At 40.6% G+C, this 11,948-nt stretch overlaps 2 protein-coding genes across 2 annotated transcripts; both read left to right on the top strand.

The window, feature by feature from the left end:
* The first annotated feature begins 4,647 nt into the window (after nucleotides 1-4,647).
* On the top strand, nucleotides 4,648-5,617 carry LOC116046643 (olfactory receptor 10A3-like). Its single transcript, XM_031295041.2, has one exon. It carries the CDS (start codon nucleotides 4,664-4,666, stop codon nucleotides 5,615-5,617), a length of 954 nt encoding a protein of 317 aa, XP_031150901.1. The 5' UTR covers nucleotides 4,648-4,663.
* Nucleotides 5,618-10,632: 5,015 nt separating this feature from the next.
* On the top strand, nucleotides 10,633-11,655 carry LOC116046697 (olfactory receptor 10A3-like). The gene has a single exon (XM_031295094.2). It carries the CDS (start codon nucleotides 10,666-10,668, stop codon nucleotides 11,608-11,610), a length of 945 nt encoding a protein of 314 aa, XP_031150954.1. The 5' UTR covers nucleotides 10,633-10,665; the 3' UTR covers nucleotides 11,611-11,655.
* The last annotated feature ends 293 nt before the right edge of the window (nucleotides 11,656-11,948 follow it).

Raw genomic sequence — 11,948 nt, 5'->3', positions numbered from 1 at the left:
GTAGTGACAGTGGATAGACAGGAAAGCTGGGAGAGAGACTGAGGATGCAGCAGAGGGCCACAGGTCAAACTCAAACCAAGGACTCAGCCTACATGGTGAGCACGCTCCTACTGGGTGAGCTACAGGTCGCCCCCCCCCCCGGCAGTCAGTTTTCATTACTCTTTCTGAAATACTAAAGGAGCCAATTGATCCATCCCCTCTCACTGCTCTGTTTGGTGTTATATCACAGGATATGGGTCTAAGGACGCTTTCACACCTATAGTTCGGTGGATTCGGTGCATTTCGGTTGCATTTTTCATTTGGTTCGGTTTGCGTTCACACTGAAGTTTGTCAAACTCACCAAACACTGTAAACACACGTCACGCAGTTGTAACGGTCTCTTGTTTATTGGACAGAATATCTGAAACACAGCGACACCACATTTATAATGTCTTGGGTTTTCTGGTTCTGATTTAGTGTTTTTAATATTTTAGAAGAAGGTGAACAATGAGCAGCTGACAGACAGTGGCCCTCATTTATCAACCTAACGTAGAAACCAGCGCAGATATGAGCGCAGAAATCGACAGGCTTCACGTGTGATTCGTGAAACGTTGGTATCACACCAATCAGAGCGTAAGGATGGTCGTACATTGATAAATGCAGCGGCTGGAAACGATCGTAATTTAAATATCACGCCCCAATAAATTCTGGGTTTTGAGGCCTCGCCCCTACAATTTACGACATGGAGATACATAATCCGGCTGAGAAGAGACACTTTTCAGAGGTGGAGATTGAAACCCTGATATCTCAGGTTAACTTGCACTAACGTTTGTAGATTTGGCAGCCTGAAAACTGGTATTAAAGGCTGTAGAAAGAATGGGGAATGGAAAGAGATCACTGATGCAGTCAACAGTGTTGCCGTGGTAAATCGGACTCCAGCTGAAGTTTATTTAATTTATACATCCTTGACATATGTATGCTATAGTCCTAATAGTAATATACAGGCTTATATTGCAATCTCTTAGGCCTATATCGTTTACCTATATTTAAATAAACACACAGTAGCGGAGTTTATGCAGTGTCTTTTATTTTACTTTTACTGTTTTTTTCATGAGTCAGAACCAGGCAACAGCTGTGAGGGAGAGCGCGTGTCCTCCGCCCCCCCGTGCTGGACCACCACCCCGACCCTGTCTCCTGACAGCAGAGGGGCTGGAAAAACAAGTCGAAATAACTCGGTCAATGGCAGAAATAAATCGTTCACTTATGGCCATTAACCACACTTTAAAAGAGAAATGAAAACCTGAAGAATAAATAAAAATGTTGTGCATCATCATGTTTCCTGTATTGAGTAAGCTATCATTGCCAAACATAACACTATACCTTTTAAAAGCGAGGAATAATATCCTGTCTCCTTGGTATAGCCCCAGTTGGGGCTGTACTGGACACTGCTCTCTGGGCATCGGGTCATCTGGCTCCAGAACTCCACAGGCTAAAACAATGTTGCAGACTTTTTCTGCCGTGTATGGGTGATATCGCTGATGCAAGACCATGAGCCATCTGCCCTTAATCAATCCGATGGAGCGCTCCACCATGGCCCGTGTGTTGTACCGGCGAATAGAGAGCCAGATCTGCCATTGCTGATAAGTGATCAACTGATGACTTCGCCTTCACCTGTTAAACTTTGTATATGCTGCACCGCAAGTCCACACTGACTCGAAAACTTGCGTACACGAGTTCAGACCAGACGTGAGATTTTATCGCAGCCTACGCTCACGTTCAAATTGATAAATCCCTTGCTTTGCGTAGGAATCGGCGTACGCCCGTCCTATGCCTGTTTTTGGTTGTACGCACGTTTCATAAATGAGGGCCAGTGAGAGTAGAAGAGAGAGATGATGATGTCACACAGATGACCAGCGATGTGTGCTCAGAACAGCTTATGGATCTAAAAGTTATCATTCATTAAATCATATATAAGTCTGTAAATTGTGTGAAAGGTTGAAGCTGCAGGCTAGTAAATGTTCTGTTGTTGGGTCACTTCCTGTTTTTGGGTTGGATCACGTTCTCACCTGAAGTGAACCAAACTCTAGTTCACTTAGAAGAGAACCGAGACCCGTGTTTTCAAACGAACCAGAGTTCTTTGTTTGATCCGCTCCAGAGTTGGGATGAGGTTTCACCTCGCCCCAAACCAACCGCACTATCAGACCAAACACTCCAGGGTTGGTTTTAAACAGACCAAACGAGGCAGGTGTGAAAGCAATCTAAGTAATATTAAGTGTAACATGCTGACCTTTTGCACTCTGATGGCCAGGCGACTCGTTCTCTTCAGATGGAAAGACCTCCTAGCCCCTTTGTATCCTCAGTGAATTTTCATTTGCTTTTATTAGGATCCCCATTAGTTGATGCAGAACATCAGCTACTCTTCCTTGTAAACACTGAAAATCTTTAATCAACAGAAAATCAAAGAAAAGTCCTAAATTTACAAGAAGCAAGCGTGGATATCCTCTGAGATTCCAGTGGAAAACATAATCTAGACTTCTATAGTAACAGACTTCTTTTTGGAGCCAGCAAAGTCGCCCCCTGCTGGAAATTAGAGAGAATGCAGCTTTAAGGAGCTTTAGCATTGGCTTCACTTTTGGTAGACCCAGAAGCTCCGTCCATTATCTTTACAGTCTGTGCTTCGCAGCAGCTTCGGTCTGAAGAAATGAATCACTTTCTCCTTCTCCCTCCCCTCAAACCACTCCATCCCACACCAGAACAGTGACAGAAAGTTGAAACTGAAAAATGAAATTGGAAATATAAACTGACAATGAAATGTTATTAAATTAAACTTTGGGCCACCCCTTCCCCTGAAAGATTTATCCTTATTATCCTTATCTTGGTTTTGAGATTTACTCTGTGAATTTAGAATGAACAAATCAACTGCATGCTAAAGGTCTACAACAACAAGCACGAACAAACAATCACAATCCAAGTCATGCTTTGCTGAATCCACCGATCTTCCATTTTGCTCTTTTTAGAAGCTGGCGCTTTACCAAAGATATCAGAATATTTGTGACATTCCTGTTTGGCATCATGTCCTGTTAGTTAGAAGTAAATTCAATTCAATTTTATTTATAGTATCTAATCATAACAAGAGTTATCTCAAGACACTTTACAGATAGAGTAGGTCTAGACCATACTCTATAATTTACAAAGACCCAACAATTCCAGTAATTCCCCCAAGAGGAAGCATTTAGGACGACAGTGGCGAGGAAAAACTCCCTTTTAGGAAGAAACCTGGGACAGACCCAGGCTCTTGGTGGGCGGTGTCTGACGTTGCCGGTTGGGGGTGTGATGAACAGTGGCAATAATAGTCAGCCTCGTTTGGATGGGGTCTAAGAGACAGGTAGATGGCTTAGCTGAAGAGACCTTTAACATTAATTGTTGAAGAATATATATAGAATAAAAGCAGTCCAAGTATATGTCAGGTCTTATCATTCTTTCTCGCGGTGCTGCGTTTAAAGGTCAACCGTTAAAAGTTGAGGGCAAGAGGTGATGAATTTCATCTCTAATTGTTATTATTTTATCAATAAATCTCCTATGTATTTGGAGACAAAAATAAACATAATGAGCATTATAACTCATATAAAGGACAAACTATTTCCATTTCTTCAAATAAGGCCCAATCTTTTGCCAAAACTCCAAACAGTAATGCTATTCTTCTCTGTAGAACGGTTTAGAAAGGTTATAGACAATCTTTCGTCACATCTTAATTCTGTTCTATATCCTCAGGTGATCTCTCTTCACAAAAAACAATCTTTGCTTAGTATCTCGGATGACGTATTCCCGGCCTTATATGGGCCTAATGTGTTGACGGACCAGCCCACCATTGGTTGACAAGACATCAACAAGTGTCTCCCAGAGCATCATGGGAAACAAAATGGATGGTTAGCATCAGAGCTAGCGGCGATCAGCGGTGATAAACAAGCAAAAAAATCATAAATTATGTACATAAAGTCTATCAATCTTGGATGTAACAGTTTAGATTTATTGTTCAAAGACCCTGAAAAACTCTGAACTTCCAGGCTGGATACAATATGATCAATAAGATGCTGGTTTTTATCGTATACGACAACTCTGGCGCAGACAGTTGACATTGCAGTACATGGTTCAACTAACAGGTTCAAATATATGTTTGAAACTCACATTGTGGGTTTCTACAATGTTAATACAATATTCTTTTGTCTATTTCTCAAAAATGAATGTTAAAGCACATGTTAGAAAGTATACTATGTGCTGTTTTTTTTACGTAGATTGAAGGTCAATAAATATTGTGCCTTTTATATCATAACCTAGAAAAGTGGTTCCCAAATCTGGTCTGAGTTCTCTGGTGAGCCCTCTAGTGGAATCCTCCAGTAACAAGCGTAGTCAGTGTGTGACACAGCGTAGCTCCCTTTAGACCCTGTGTGTACAGGTTGCTGCTCTCAGTGTGACAGAAAAACAGGATAAAAGTTCAGCTGCTGCCTCAGTCTGCTGTAGGTCAGGGGAGGGTGCTGTGTATTATTCTAAAACCTATGTTTGCATGCCGGCTTATTGTATGTTTTGTGTCTACTGTTAAAAAAGGACATTTTGATGCACATATTTTAATATAATTTACTGTACCTCAATCTTTTTTCTCTTCTTCCAGCTCTGCTGTTGTGCAGACATGAAGAGCAACAACAGCCTGAATCCTTTGTATTTTCAGTTCACTCTGTTTGCAGACTTTGGGCCCCTCAGATATCTGTTCTTCAGTCTGTGTCTGTTGCTCTACATGACTATTGTCTCTGCTAACATTGTCATTATTCTGACAGTCTGTCTGGAGAAGTCTCTGCATCAGCCCATGTATATTTTTATCTGCTGTCTGTCTTTTAACTCTCTGTACGGCTCAGCCGGCTTCTTCCCCAGGTTTCTGACTGACATTCTGTCTGACACTCATTTAATCTCACGTCCATTATGTTTCATTCAGATGTATGTTATTTACACCTATGCATCATTTGAGCTGTCTCTCCTCGGCATCATGGCCTACGATAGATTTGTTGCTATTTGCCAGCCTTTACACTATCACAGTAAAATGACATTTAAGATGGTAACACATCTTGTGATTTTTGCCGTGCTCTACCCTGCATTTGCTATGGGTTTCATGTGGTATCTTACTGACCGATTACCATTGTGTGGTAATAAACTGAACAGGCTTTTCTGTTCCAACTGGCCTGTGGTTCTACTCTCCTGTGTGGACACAACTCTGAACAACATAGTAGCTCAGTTTCTCACGATGACAACCATCTTCATCCCCCTGTTCTTTGTCCTGTACACCTATCTACGTATTCTGATTGTTTGCAGGAGAAGCTCGTCTGAATTCAGAGGAAAGGCGTTACAGACCTGCCTGCCTCACATCGTCACATTCATGACCTATTCTTTCTCTCTCTTCTGTGAGCTGTCATTGACTCGATTTGAGGCTGATAAAATGAATCCAATCATCACAGTTGTTTTATCTTTAGAGTATTTGATGATCCCCCCCATTAATAACCCTCTAGTTTACGGCCTGAATCTGCCTCAAATCAAAGGAGTGATATTTAGATTTTTGAAGAAGGGTCCTGCTGTAAAAGTTTGGCAACGATGAAGCTCTAAGTCACAACATATGCTTCTGAAAATGTTTAATGTATCTGTCCATTGATTTTGTTTGCTATCAAATTTTTTTAAGGGAATCAATGAAAAGATGTCATCAACCTGAACTACAACATTGATATCAACATTGCACAAGTTGTATATGCATGGTTCAACTCACAGGTTAAATTATATGTTTGAAACTCACATTGTGGGCTTCTACAATGTTATTAGAATATTCTTTTGTCTGTTTCTCACAAATAAATGTTAAAGCACATGTTAGAAAATATACTACTGTATGTGCTGCTTTTTCACGCATATTTCATATATTTTATTTCAATAAATATTGTGCCTTTGATATCATAACCTAGAAAAGTGGTTCCCAATTGTTTTTTACTTCAAGGACCCCTAAACTGATACAAATTAGGCCAAATACCACCATTTGAAAAAAAATTGTTCCAGGGCCGCCCACCTTTTGTTTCCTTTTGGATGTGTTATTATAGAAAGTATATGAAATCCATGATCTAGATAGTCATACATTTGTTTTTGTGTTACATACGGATAGAATTATACAGACAATAATGATTCTCCCTTTTTCTGGGGACCCCATGGAACCCCCACTTAGGGAAACACTGATCTAGAACAAACTAGAATTGATAGGATTATATGTGTGTTTGGTGAGAATCTGGTCTCAATAGTTTAACATTGTATGTTACACTGTGTTTATTGTTTTAATATTAATTTGTGGTTTGTTGTAAATCATTTTCCCTTTGTTATTATAATAACACAAGATTATAATTACATAGGATATTGAATAAACAAGACAGTCTACAGCCATGAGTATGGAATCAGATTTATGTCAATATAATCAAACATCTGAAATATCAAACAAAAATAAAAATTTGAAAAAATAAGACAAACTCAAGCAAAAAAACGTTATCTCAAAAGTCAAGGGAAAGTACAGTGCTGGGGATTGCTCTGGCTTAAATCAAGTTACTACATCCACTAACTGAAGGTTGTGTCTGCCAACCCACAACCACAATCTTTCCCTAACCTTATCCAACATGCTTTTGTTGCATAAACCTAGTCTCACATTGCTCGACATATCTCCACAGCTCTGCGAAATAAGGTCTGGCTACACCACGGATACATTCTAGGATAGGAGAAGAAAAACGATCTAGGTGGTTTGAATTAGTCTCAACTGTTAATAAAAAAACAAAAACATCTATTTCTCACACATTAAATGTTAAAGCACATGTTAGAAATAATATTATACGTTGCTTTTTTTAGGCCTTTTGAAGGCCAATAAAACTTGGGCCATTGATATAACCTTAAACAGTGGTTTCCAAACTTTTTCACATACAATAAAGGACACCTAAACTGACACAAATTAGGTCAGGGGACTAGCCTGACAAGCCAGACCCACATCAAGATGTTGGGTCTGGGAACTCACCATTGGCAGGGCTCAATCCGAGGGGCGGGATAAACGGTTGTCTTTCATATTCTCGCTGCATGCAATAGCCAACCGGAGCAATGCTAGTTGATAGAATAAACTTTTGCTGTATCCGGTCGGCAAAACTCTGAACACATCTTCCTTTTTTAAGAATGACTGCAGTGGTTAACTCCAAGTCTTCCAGAGTCGCGGCCAAACCGATTCGAAAGACCGCTGTTCGCCAGCAGCAGCAGCCATCTTCTTTGTTTTCAAGTAGCAGGGACCCGTCGCAACTCTGCCGTCCTTATGTTAAGCCCGCCCACCGATTCTATACACGATGTGATTGGCCTGACCAGCATTTGGTTTTTCCAGCTCGCAAGCCAACGGAGAGTTGCTAGACTGACCCTGGCTGCAAATTACATTTGCTGCCGCTAGGGTGCGTCTAGATTTCTAGGCTACCAGGGGACCCCATTTGACAAGATTTTTCCTTTAGGATATTTTATTAAAATAAGTGTATGAAATCCATGATTAAAATAGTCATACATTCTGTCATGGTGTAACTAATGGATAGAATTATAGTGAAAATAATTATTCTCCCTTTTGCTTGGGACCCCATCGAACCCCCTCAGGGACCCCTTTTGATCCCCAGACCCCACTTTGAAGTGATAGGATTTTGGGTGTGTTTGATGGGAATTTGGTCTCACAATATTTTACCTTGTATGTTACACTGTTCATTCCATTTTACTATTATTTTGTGGTTTGTTGTGAATGAGTTGCCCTTTTTTAATCATGTTAACATTATAATGATGGAGGATATTAAATAAACAAGATTGCCTATGTGTATGGAATCAGATTTGTGTCAATAAAATCAAACAAAAGTTAGTAAATATCAAACAAAAATAAGAATTTAAGAAAGAGTAAAACAAACTCAAGCATAAAATGTCATCTGAAAATCAAGTGAAAATAAAATACTGGGGTTTGTCCTGGCTGAAATCAATTAGCATCAGCTGCTAACTGAAGGTCCGTCTACCCACAACCACAATCTTTCCCTATTATTAGCCAAAATGCTTTTGTTGCATTAGCCTAGTCAGACATTGCTTGACCCATTTCCACAGCGCTGTGGAGTAAAGTCTGGCTACACCACTGATAAATTCTAGGACAGGGAAAAAAACGCTCTGGGTTATTTGCATTTCTTTAAACCAATTACAATCATGGTGGGAGTGGCTAAGCTTTTGACGCAGCAACGCTGGCTCTGCAAAATAGTTTGGGGAAGGAAGTTGTTTTGGTGCAGCACTTGGGCCCCTCAAAAAATAAATTAAATTAAACTTCAATTCAATTTTATTCATAGTATGAAATCATAACAATAGTTATCTCAAGACACTTTACAGATAGAGTAGGTCTAGACCACACTATAATTTACAAAGATCCAACAATTCCAGTAATACCCCCAAGAGTAAGCATTTAGTGCGACAGTGGCGAGGAAAAACTTCCTTTTAGGGAGAAACCTTGGCAGACCCAGGCTCTTGGTAGGCGGTGTCTGACGTTGCCGGTTGGGGGTGTGATGAACAGTGGCAATAATAGTCAGAATAAAGATAATGGAACTATGATTAGAAATAGTTGTAGTAGTTCATGGCGTTGCAGGGCGTAGCAGGGCATAGCAGGGTGTAGCAGGATGTAGCAGGGCACTGCAGAGCATAGCAGGGTGTGGCAGGGTGTAGCAGGATGTAGCAGGATGTAGCAGGGCGTAGCAGGGCACTGCAGAGCGTAGCAGGGCACTGCAGAGCGTAGCAGGGTGTGGCAGGGTGTAGCAGGATGTAGCAGGATGTAGCAGGATGTAGCAGGGCGTAGCAGGGCACTGCAGAGCGTAGCAGGGCTTACTTCTAAAGGAGTGATTTTTAGAATTTTGAAGAAGAGTCCTGCTGCGAAACTTTTGGGATTTTGAGAGCAGCAACTATTATGACCCCTCCCTTTCTGCCTGCTGTGGCTTCATTGGCCTCCTCCTGCATGAACTGGCCAGCCCAGTCTCATGGCAGTTCGTAAAATGGTCACGTTATTGAATGTATTGATTCGTGAACAGGACACGAATATGTCGTTTTTTTTTCGTGTGGTGATTACGAATTTTAATTTAATGTATTTAAAAGGGAAGCATATTTCGTGATCACATCACGACAACGGTATGAATAGCAAAAAATCTGCGTAGGGAGGTTGGTCGGGGTGGTGGATAGGTCAAACAATACAGGACTTTCACCACGGAGACCGGGGTTTGCGTCTGGCGTGTTTCAGTTCCTTTCCGCATTATTCTCTTCCTAACCACAACCTGCCCCGTTGTTGTCGGCGTATCCAGCATGTGACGGTTCCTTTTCCAGTTCTTTTTTACGGTTCCTTTCCCAGTTCTTTTTTTTCCTAACCTCAACCGTCCCGTTGTTGTGGCGTTTCATGTCCCCTTTGTTGCGTGCCAGAAAGACCGCGGATTGTGTCCCTGCGCCCGGGGACCGCATCCCCGTGTGGCGGTCCGTCCCGTTGTTGTCGCCGGCGTGTGGCGTTTATATATATATATATATATATATATATATATATATATATATATATATAGTGGCATTCTTGAATTTGCCACCCTGTTTTTTTATTAACATCATGCAAATCTGGTCTGAGTTCTCTGGTGTGCCCTCTAGTGGAATCCTTTAGTAACAAGCGTTAGAACAGTTCAATTCACGATGCAGCATGTTGTCTATGAGATTGTGGGGTTAAAAAGCAAGAATATGTCAGGCCTGGGAACTCTAGGCTCGGGTATATCGATGCAACACTCACACACACACACACACACACACACACACACACACACACAGACAGGTCAGTGTTTGACGCAGCGTAGCTCCCTTTAGACCCTGTGTGTACAGGTTGCTGCTCTCAGTGTGACAGAAAAACAGGATAAAAGTTCAGCTGCTGCCTCAGTCTGCTGTAGGTCAGGGGAGGGTGCTGTGTATTATTCTAAAACCTATGTTTACTTACACTGATGCAAAGACTGTTTTCTGTAATATTTGTATGACTGTATTAACTAGACAGACATCAGGACTTACAGTCACACTATATAGCACTGTTTATTCTATTGACTGATACACAGTATGAACTGATTTTCTCAGCTATCATAGGTCACAAGTAAACAACTTCCATAAATTGTGAAAGTTTTTGAGAGAAGTTTATTGCAATTGTAAAGTTTTCACTTGTGGAAAAGGACATTTGATTCTCTATCCTCTGTGAGCCTTGTTAACCTGGATACATCTCTTTGTCATTCATCTGAATTTTTTGTTCAATGACAAATGTTAAGTTGGTTGTTGATTTAGTTCATGTGACACTGACCTTTTTCCACCCATGTCTATTTGTTGGACAAGTCTTTTTAACTAAATTAAATGTATTCGGTGTGCTGAATATTTTCAAGCAGAATTGTTAGAGATCTGCAGTTAATGCAAATTACATGCATGCAGGCTTATTGTATGTTTTGTGTCTTGCTAATCTGATAAAATAGGACATTTTGCTGAGAAAACGTTAATCTAATTTACTGTACATTGATCTGTTTAACCCTCCTTTCCCTTCATCACTCACATCTCTTCTTCCAGCTCTGCTGTTGTGCAGACATGAAGAGCAACAACAGCCTGAATCCTTTGTATTTTCAGTTCACTCTGTTTGCAGACTTTGGGCCCCTCAGATATCTGTTCTTCAGTCTGTGTCTGTTGCTCTACATGACTGTTGTCTCTGCTAACATTGTCATTATTCTGACAATCTGTCTGGAGAAGTCTCTGCATCAGCCCATGTATATTTTTATCTGCTGTCTGACTTTTAACTCTCTGTACGGCTCAGCCGGCTTCTTCCCCAGGTTTCTGACCGACATTCTGTCTGACACTCATTTAATCTCACGTCTATTATGTTTCATTCAGATGTATGTTATTTACACCTATGCATCATTTGAGCTGTCTCTCCTCGGCATCATGGCCTACGATAGATTTGTTGCTATTTGCCACCCTTTACACTATCACAGTAAAATGACATTTAAGATGGTAACACATCTTGTGATTTTTGCCGTGCTCGTCCCTGCATTTGCTATGGGTTTCATGCTGTATCTTACTGTTAGATTACCGTTGTGTGGCAATAAACTGAACAGGCTTTTCTGTTCCAACTGGCCTGTGGTTCAGCTCTCCTGTGTGGACACAACTCTGAACAACATAGCAGGTCAGTTTCTCACGATGACAACCATCTTCATCCCCCTGTTCTTTGTCCTGTACACCTATCTACGTATTCTGCTTGTTTGCAGGAGAAGCTCGTCTGAATTCAGAGGAAAGGCGTTACAGACCTGCCTGCCTCACATCGTGACATTCATGACCTATTCTTTCTCTCTCTTCTGTGAGCTGTCATTGACTCGATTTGAGGCTGATAAAATGAATCCAATCATCACAGTTGTTTTATCTTTAGAGTATTTGATGATCCCCCCCATTAATAACCCTCTAGTTTACGGCCTGAGTCTTCCTCAAATCAAAGGAGTGATTTTTAGATTTTTGAAGAAGATTCCTGCTGCGAAAATGTAAAACTTAACATACACATTTAGCAAACCATATATCTCTAAGCCACAAAATATGCTTCTAGAATATGTTAAATGTATTTGTCCACAGGTCTTGTTTTTTTAAGGTGGTCTATGAAAAGAAAGATGTGTTCAACCTGAAGCAAAATAATTATATTAACATTGCAGATGCATGGTTCAACTAACAGCTCCACAGGCTAAAATACATCTTTTAAACTCACATTGTGGGTTTGAATTAGTCTCAAATGTTAATAGATTTTTCTTCATCCATTTCTCACATAATAAATGTAAACTTACATGTTAGAAATATATATCATGTGCTGCTTTTCCATGCAGATTGAGGCC

This window comes from Sander lucioperca, chromosome 8 (genome assembly GCF_008315115.2).
Source record: "Sander lucioperca isolate FBNREF2018 chromosome 8, SLUC_FBN_1.2, whole genome shotgun sequence".
Lineage (NCBI taxonomy): Eukaryota > Metazoa > Chordata > Actinopteri > Perciformes > Percidae > Sander > Sander lucioperca.
The sequence above is the reverse complement of the archived record's forward strand: the minus strand, read 5'-3'. Positions and strand labels throughout refer to the sequence as shown.

Excerpts from the sequence above, each read along its gene's own strand:
- LOC116046643 (XM_031295041.2), top strand. The coding sequence starts at position 4,664 with ATGAAGAGCAACAACAGCCTGAATCCTTTGTATTTTCAGTTCACTCTG.
- LOC116046697 (XM_031295094.2), top strand. The coding sequence starts at position 10,666 with ATGAAGAGCAACAACAGCCTGAATCCTTTGTATTTTCAGTTCACTCTG.